This window comes from Peromyscus maniculatus, chromosome 5 (genome assembly GCF_049852395.1).
Source record: "Peromyscus maniculatus bairdii isolate BWxNUB_F1_BW_parent chromosome 5, HU_Pman_BW_mat_3.1, whole genome shotgun sequence".
NCBI lineage: Eukaryota > Metazoa > Chordata > Mammalia > Rodentia > Cricetidae > Peromyscus > Peromyscus maniculatus.
Window position 1 is genome coordinate 103,099,492 of NC_134856.1, and position 9,252 is coordinate 103,108,743.

Genomic DNA, 9,252 nt, shown 5'->3' on the forward strand with positions numbered 1-9,252 from the left:
GAATTATAATTCATGGAAGATAATACAGCTGATGATTACCAACTACCTCATCAAAGTCTTTAGAGTCCTTACTGGTCCAGGACCTTGTGTTTAAATAAGCATCCTGTGAGACAAAAAAAAAAAAAAAGCTACCAGTAATGGGCACTGATTTATTTAATCATGCCTCAGGATCACCAAGACAACTGAACAAAAATATAAATATGATCAAACTAAACTTACTGCTTGGGGCTTTGGAGCACACATCCTCTCTTTCAGGGGCAACTTCTCAGTTTGGGCATCTGAGGCAACAACTGAGTCATAAAAGAGGGAAATGTATCCTAAATTAGAAATGCAGTACCTTATTTAAGTTAATCTGCTCATAGCCAACTTATTCCTGTCATCAGTGTGTGATGTCATGGTAAGGTCATTTTATTTTTTTTTTCATTTTTTATTTTATTTTATTTTACAATACCATTCAGTTCTACATATCAGCCACGGGTTCCCCTATTCTCCCCCCTCCCCTTACCCCTAGCCGACCCCCCATTCCCACATCCTCCAGGGCAAATCCTCCCCCCCCGAGGACTGCGATCAACCTGGTAGACTCAGTCCAGGCAGGTCCAGTGGTAAGGTCATTTTATACAGCTGATTTTTTGCCATAACCTTAGTTTTCAAAATATACATAAAGAGAACACATTTGATTTGTAATGCATTCATAGCCTAGAAAAGTAATTCTAAAAATACATCCTTTATTCCTCTGTCCTTCAGCTTCCCTGCATGCTAGGCAAGTTTCCACTTCTTAAAGCTGTCTTAATGAAATGTCAAGGTGATTCTGCCAGTGTTTCACTGTCTGGTCTCTCCACAGCACCTCAGGGAAGTCAACTGAAGGCTGGTTTTCTGGGCTTCCAGGCAATACTGGTGGATTTTGCTCAGTGTTTGTTCTGGATTATCTGGTTGGTATTCACATTTCTCTACTATCAAGACATGTTTCCATGTTCATGTAGAGGTAAAGGAAGCAGGGAGAGCCCATGACAGCTGCAGCCCTGGGCTGGAGTCACCTGTGGAGAGTCTCTGAGGCAATCCCATGAGGAAGAGCTTCCTCACAGAAATGCTACCTGCAGATGCTGAGACAGCTGCAGCCTTGCAGAAGGACACTAAAGGAGTCCTGCTTCCAACAACCTGGACCTTGGCAATGGAGAGGTAAGACATCAGGGGCCTTCTCCAGTACAGTAATGTTAATCTCTATATTAGTACTGGAAAATAGTTTTCCTTAATTGCCACAAACATGTGAGAAGTAAAAGAAAAGAATTTCAATTGACACAGGGGACTATTCAGGCTTCTGACCAGAAGTGTGAGAACAAATACTTTAAATCTCTACAGAGAAATTATTCCTTTTTGTCCATGTTATACAGGAGAAAATGAATTTATTCATTATTAGAAGAGGAGAACCTAAGGCTATATCTTAATTTTTTATTTCATACATTTTGACACCACAGAAATGTAAACAAGTAATGTAGATTTAATTAAAAATGAAGAATTAAAATGACAAGATTCAGGCTTCTTTTAATCCATTTGTAAGTCTCATGATATGAAATACTAAAATGAATTTGATGGCTTTTTTGTATATTTTACAGTGCAGAAGGATTTTTATTCTTTCCTAAATTAATCTCTGAGCTATAGTGATAGTATTAAAGAAATGACAGCATGAGATTGACTTCAGTTTTTAAAGAATTTTCATTATTTGTGACAAGTGTGCCTGTCAAATCCAATGTGCACAGACTACTCGTTCCTCTGCAGAGACGTTTTGTACTGCACCACTTCTCAGGTGATCGTTTTTCTTTCCGTCCAGGATGATCAATAGCAGAACTCAGGCTCAGTTAACTGTGAAAAGCTAGTGCTAAAGAAATCATGAAATGACTCTCTCAAAATAACTGCTTCAAGCACTATAACCAGTTAGTCCAGTGAATGTGCGTACTTTTGAATCGGGGCCACAATTTAAAGTAATTTCCTCATAATCATCATGGAAAATATTTGAAAGGTCATAGCTAACAAAACACAGAACTTTTATATCATATCTATGCAGAGGGGCAGACAAGGATGCATTAGAAGCACCAGTTTAAGACTTAGCCAGAACTATTTTAACAATATTTTATACATCACGTGCTGAATGTCCAGCATATGCCTGTGAAGCCATCACCACAGCCTTTGTTGCGATCTTACCCATCACCTGTAGAAGCTCCTTTCTGCCTTCTCTGTGTATCACTATCGGATGTGTGATCTGCTTTATCACAGTTGTGTCAATACAGTACAGTAGGGTGCAGCCTTGTTATTTTTCTTCAGATGGCAAGTTATCTTTGTAACACTGGACAATAGATGCTGCTCAGTAGCTCACTTGACATAAGTGTTGGCAGTTCTCAGATGCTCATGGGTGTCTGAGGAAATCTGTGTCACAGTACTGTTGAATTGTGCTGAATTCACTAGTCCTGCAAGTAGAAACTAATGTTATAAATTATGTTCAGCAAGCTGAATAAGTGTTGTATAGATAAAAATCATTTTATCATTCTTTTTCTACTTACTATCACCTCCCTTAAGTAATGTCACAGAATTTAAGCCTAAATTTTAAATTGAGAAGCAATAGTTGCATGTGATTTTTCTGCTGTTATTTAGAGTGTGAGTTTATTTGTTAAAAATCATTGAAAAAAATGAATGGAAACACATGAACTATGTCCCAAAGGCTGAGGGGCCCCCAGCTGGATCAGGCCCTCTGAATAGGTGTGAAGTTGATTGGCTTGATCTGTTTGGGAGGCAACTAGGCAATAGGACCAAGTCCTGTGCTCATTGCATGAGTTGGCTGTTTGAAACCTGGAGCTTATGCAGGGACGCTTGGCTCAGGCTGGGAGGAAGGGACTGGACCTGCCTGGACTGAGTCTACCAGGTTGATCTCAGTCCTCGGGGGAGGATTTGCCCTGGAGGAGGTGGGAATGGGGGGTGGACTGGGGGTAAGGGGAGGGGGTGGGAGGGGGGAGAATAGGGGAACCAGTGGCTGATATGTAGAACTGAATGGTATTGTAAAATAAAATAAATAAAATTAAAAAATAAATAAATAAAAATAAAAAATAAAAAAATCATTGAAAAATACATTGAGGGTATGTATTAGATGCAATAGATAGAGAAAAGAACCACAGAGGACATGTCTGCTTTCTTGGAGTTTTCAGAACAGTGTGCGGGAGAATGTCTAATAGTCTTGACAAATGTTTGTCTGATTATATATTACTTTTATACGATTCTGGTGGAGAAAGGTTACTGAGAAATGCTGTGCCCAGAGCTGTTCTGAGCCACTGGCTTTTTTTTTCTCACTTGATTTCTAGGCTCTACAATATGTTTTTCTATTGTTCCCAATTTTTTTTATGAAAAAACTGAACTCAGCAGTTTTCTTAATTTTTTTCTGGTATCACATAGTAAATGATGGGGGGAGATAAGATGTAAATGAAAGATTGATTTTTAAGAGTGAAAATTGGCTTTATTATGATTAGGAGAGAAGAAATTGTGACAGAAAGAGCATTCTACTCTTTGAACTATTGTCTAGAGGTGGGCAGCCTCCTTACAGCTTCACGGCTCAGTTAAAATTGTATTTCCAGTTCTGTATACAATTGGGCTGTGAGAACAAAATTCATAAAGAATTGTGAGCATAGTACAGTTCTTCAAGAAGTAGCTTCTCCCCTACCCTATAGGATAGGAGGAGATGTGTCAATATATAACAAGAAAGTAGATTCAACACGCCAGGATAAAGGGCACAGATATGGATGATTAGAGCTTGACATTCAGAGAACAATTTGTTTCTAATTCTACTTAGAGGTCCATGCAACTGTACTACAAATTCACACTAAGAGGAGAGCCAGAGAAGTCACTGATGGCAGGGCCATGAAGTACCCGTGAACCAGAGCAAGTAATCCATGCTCAGCTGAATCAACCAAAACTTCAACCCCACAACCTCTGGAACACGGTAGATACGAACCTCGCAGGGGAGAAAACTTTCCTTTAGAAACTGCAGCTGTCAAAAGCTCGCCTTCCGTGGCTTGTCCCCAGGTAGGATTCTGAGCAATTTGCATGTGTGACCCAATCAATGTCTTTCTTCTGGACTTCAAACTCTTGAACACAAGTTCTTTAGCTACATGTCATATTGGCTCCCTGTAGAAGTTAGGCATGCATTGTCAGTAAAAGAGAAAATAAAATGTATGAATGTGTGTGACCATGTGCCTATTAAACATGATGAACATTAACAGGTTGTCCAAAACCAAAGATGAGTGATCCAGAAAACAAGAGAAGGTAGGTCTTTAGATGGAAATGACCTTTGAAATGTTTGAAAAAAGAGAAGACCAACAGTGAATGTGAAAATTGAAATGTAAGGTATGAATACTGAGGTTTATACAAGTACCAAAGCATGCAGGGGTTTCAGGGCAGTTTTCTAAAATGAGAGTACTTATAATATCAGCTGATATATGTTAAGCTCATGGGTGACAAGACCTTAGTGAACCTTGAAATTGTGTAAAGGCATAAGACAAGAATCAAAACAAGGTATCAAAATGATTTAGACTAGGATGATAGTGACTGAAAGTTTTTTAAAATGAGAGATATAATGTATATTTTTACTTTCAAATATATCAGCTTTAGTTAAGAGAAAGGCTGAGTATATAAAAAGATAATGGGGCCCAGGAAAACTTCTAGATCATTTAACAAAAAATGGGAGGACCAAAGATCTCTTAGAAATGAAAAAAGAAGATTGAGGAATACTTTTACTTTTAATCTGACATTAACATAACAAATAAATTTATACATGACTTCACTGACCAGGTAAGAGAGTATCTTCACTATGCTTTAACTACCTTTATACAAAACCAAATAAAACAAATAAAAAATTTCTTAATTAAAAAAAAGAAAAGAACGAACACAGAATAGCCAGTAAAATGGACTTTAGAAATATGGTGAGATTAAAATCTTTTATCACATGAACTTTTCATCTATTCTATTCCTTACTTGCACTCTGAACTAAGTTGTAGCCTGAAAATGCCTATTCTTTGAGATTTAGACTAATAAAAATAATTTGCATATTAAAAAAAGAGAAACCAAAGGGTCACGTTATTTTACAACCCTGTCTTTTTCAAACTTTCAAATATGCATGTGAAGAATTCACACCATGATATAAGAGTAAATTCTTCAGGGTCATCTAGATTAAAAAAAAATTAATATTAAACTCATTCGCCATCAAAGGATCCTCAACAGGTACAAGACAAGTTGACTATAATAGGCAACATGGATGCATTAATTCTTTCAATTATTAACCTAATTTTCCCCTGCAGCTCATTCTGTATTCTACCAGTTACTTTCATAGTCTACATTAACAAATTATTTCTTGTTCTCCTTGTCACACAACTCACTACCTCCCCTCTACCTCCCTCTTCTAATCTTATGACTATAGAATATAAACACTGAAAGACTATGGACCCAAGAAATTACAGTGCTCTGCATGTTTTTATCCTGCTTGGCTTCTCTGACCACCCTCAACTGGAAATGATCCTCTCTGGAATTGTCACCTTCTTTTACGTTATTACCTTAGTGGGTAACACAGCTATCATTCTTGCATCCCTCCTGGATCCCCATCTCCACACACCAATGTACTTTTTCCTCAGGAATTTATCTTTTCTGGATTTGTGTTACACAACAAGCATTGTCCCTCAGATGCTGGTTAACTTGTGGGGACCCGATAAGACCATCAGCTCTGTGGGTTGTATTGTTCAGCTTTATGTGTATATGTGGCTAGGTTCCATTGAGTGTCTTCTCCTGGCTGTCATGTCCTATGATCGTTTCACAGCTATCTGTAAGCCACTGCACTATTTTATAATCATGAATCCACGTCTGTGTATCAAGATGATTGTCATGGTCTGGAGTATTAGTTTGGCCAACTCAGTAGTATTATGCACACTCACTGTGAATTTGCCTCGATGTGGACACAATCTTCTGGATCATTTCTTGTGTGAGTTGCCAGCTATGGTCAAGATAGCTTGTGTAGACACCACAGCAGTTGAAATGTCTGTTTTTGCTCTGGGCATTGTTATTGTCCTTACGCCTCTTATCCTTATTCTGATTTCCTATGGCTACATAGCCAAAACTGTGCTCAACATGAAGTCAAGGGCAAGCCAAAAAAAAGCAATGAATACTTGTGGGTCTCATCTCACTGTAGTGGCTATGTTCTATGGAACTATTATCTATCTGTACTTACAACCAGGTAACAGGGCCTCCAAGGACCAGGGCAAGTTCCTTACCCTCTTTTACACCATCATCACTCCAAGTCTCAACCCCCTCATTTACACCCTAAGGAACAGAGATATGAAAGATGCACTGAGAAAACTCATGAGGTTTTACCACAGATTTGCAGAAGCAAGGAGAAACTAGAAGTCATAAAAGTATTAGAGAGGACAAAGCAATGAAATAACTTCTCTAATTTAGATTCAAATAAGGAATGATCTTTAGATCATGGAGATCAATGGTTGAAGTAATTCTTACAAACAGAGTTGTACGGATGCAAACAACTTGAGGACCATCATGCAGATCTTCAGGTTTCTAATCATTGGCTTGTTCTCAGGGAATACATGTCACTAAGGATCCCTGTTTGCTGAAATGTAGCACAAAGTGACTCTAAATGTAAACTTGAATGCATTTTAACTTATTTGGCAGTCCCATGGAAACTGCTTTGTCTCATTCTATATTTTCTGTTAATGCTCACATATTCTAAAACATCAACCCAAATTATTTCATGCCCATTATATTTTGTACATTAAATAACCATACACAAATAATTTGAAGTGTCCATTTGTCTGTCTGTCTGTCCCTCTATTTTCAAGTTAGGTTTTCATGAAACCAAGACTCTCTCAAACTTCTTATGTATCTGAGGATGACCATGAGCTTCTTGATCCTCCTGCCTCAACCTCCAAAATACTGGGATTATAGGCATGTGTCACCACAACAAGTCCATGTTACAGCCATGTGCTACCACACCCAGTATGTATGGTGCTCTGGATTGAATCCAAGGCTTCATACATGCTAGGTAAGCCCTCTACCAACAGCACTATACCCCCAGCCCTATAAACAATTTTGTATATTGAATCTTTTTTAATCATCCAAACATTTATTCATATTTAGCTCAGATAATGCAATATTATGGCAGCAATCATCATAAAGGCTACCTAAAGAGTGACTTGTTTACCCTTTGTTCAGTGATACTTTGTACTAACATCTTTTGCAATTGCCTTTTTTTTCTGGATTCGTAAATGAAAGCACACAGATTAAAGTGTTTTAAAAGTGACCAACACAGGGCTGTAGAGATGTCTCAGTGGTTAAGAGCATCCGTTGGTCTTCCAGAGGACCTGAGTTTGATTCCCAGCACCCACATGGCAGCCCACAACTATTTCTATCTATAGTTCCAAGGGATCTGACACTCTCTTCTGGCCCCCAAGGGTGCCAAGCACACATGTGGTGCACAGCCATCTATTCAAGCAAAATACCAATACACATAAAATGAATGTAGAGATTACAATACTATCATGTCTATTTCTTACTTGTTACCAAGTAAGAAATGGTTATCTCAACTTTAATGAAAATGGAATATAATGAATTTTATGTCAGTTAGACTTTTTATATGTCTATGGAGTTTGTGTGACTGTTAAGAGGTCACACTGTAATGTTTGTATGTAATGTAATTTCACAAGGTAAATGAAATGCGTATTTCCATATGTCATGACATTTAGCTTTCGTGAAAATAGTATCTCATTTAAACTTTGATATATTCTGTTATCATATATATATATACATATATATATATCCATCTCTAAAAATATCTCTTTTAGATCATTTAAATAAAAAGGAATTAGTAGAATTTCTTGATAAAATCTAAACTGTGGTGGTATTTTTTTCCTCTATTGCTTCATAATTCACAAAATGTGAAGAAGTAAGTCATTGGATGATTACTTACTTGGCCAATCAGATGACACTGTAACCACTCACATAAAATATGTTTAATACAGAATAGAATATTGTGAATTTATGTGTCTTCCTCCTTATATCACTTTCAAAATTGTTTTCAAACACAGTTCACCATCCCACAACACAGACTGTAAGTTCTGTGGGATGAATACTACCATACTCACTATTCTATGTTTTCTCTAATCTTTGTAAAGTTTGTAATTAATAATTTCAATGATATAGTAATCATTTCTAAGTTTCAACAAACTAGATATATAAAATACACAATAGTAATAGACCTCTAGAAGAGTATTAACACTGCCTACCTAGAATTGTTTACACGTATGTGTCTAATATTTGTTTCCCTTTTGCTTATCTTTTCTGCATTTGAGCTAGAAATCAAAATAATAACTCAAATATGTTTGTTTACCTGAATTTATATATAAATTTAGATCATTGCATGGAATATATTTATTGAATTATTATTAAAATATTGAACTTCTAGGAATTAATCAATGCCTAGATGAGCTAATCAGCATGATCTTACACAAATAACCTATGATGGGAGAAGCAAATGAAAATAAATAATAATGATGATAGCTAACTCAAATATTCACTTTAATAAATTGCTTCTTTGAACAAGGAATCATGTCAACACTCATAAGATTTGCCACACTGGCAAAAGCTCCACATAACAAGATTAATACTTTTCAGTGCATATACATTAAGGAGAAGGTACAGAGGCTAACTTCAGATCTTTACCTCTCCCTCCGTTCCTCCAAAGACAATCCCCCTGTCTCTTCCCCACCTCTACAGCAAAACACCTGTTGCAGCCTAATCCCTCCCTCATCTCTAGTGTATCCCACAGATCTTCCCCTCCTAACTTCCTTCCCCCAACTTGTTGTTTTACTCTAGCCCCCAACTCTAGCAGGGACATCCTAAAAACCCAAAGGCCACTCCTGCAAGGGGAGCAGGTAGACTAACTGCAGATCCTCACTTTTCCTTGCATTCCTAAAAACCCAAAGGCCACTCCTGCAAGGGGAGCAGGTAGACTAACTGCAGATCCTCACTTTTCCTTGCATTCCTCCAAGTCCAGTCCCTCAGTCTCATACCTCAACCTCTAGCAGACATTCTGTGCCTTCTCCCCACCACCTGTCCCCATTGCCAGAGAACTAAAAAGCAGATCCTGGTGGAACATCTAGCTTTCCTCCCTCTTGTGAAGCCCCACCACTGCCCCCAGCCCATCCTCATAACTAAGCT

General features: G+C 37.7%; 1 protein-coding gene across 1 annotated transcript; it reads left to right on the top strand.

Moving 5' to 3' along the window:
- Positions 1 to 224: 224 nt before the first annotated feature.
- On the top strand, positions 225 to 8,068 carry LOC143273172 (olfactory receptor 2W1-like). Its single transcript, XM_076571544.1, has 4 exons — positions 225 to 397; positions 842 to 1,176; positions 3,830 to 4,062; positions 5,453 to 8,068. Exon 4 carries the CDS (start codon positions 5,473 to 5,475, stop codon positions 6,424 to 6,426), a length of 954 nt encoding a protein of 317 aa, XP_076427659.1. The 5' UTR covers positions 225 to 397; positions 842 to 1,176; positions 3,830 to 4,062; positions 5,453 to 5,472; the 3' UTR covers positions 6,427 to 8,068.
- Positions 8,069 to 9,252: the final 1,184 nt, after the last annotated feature.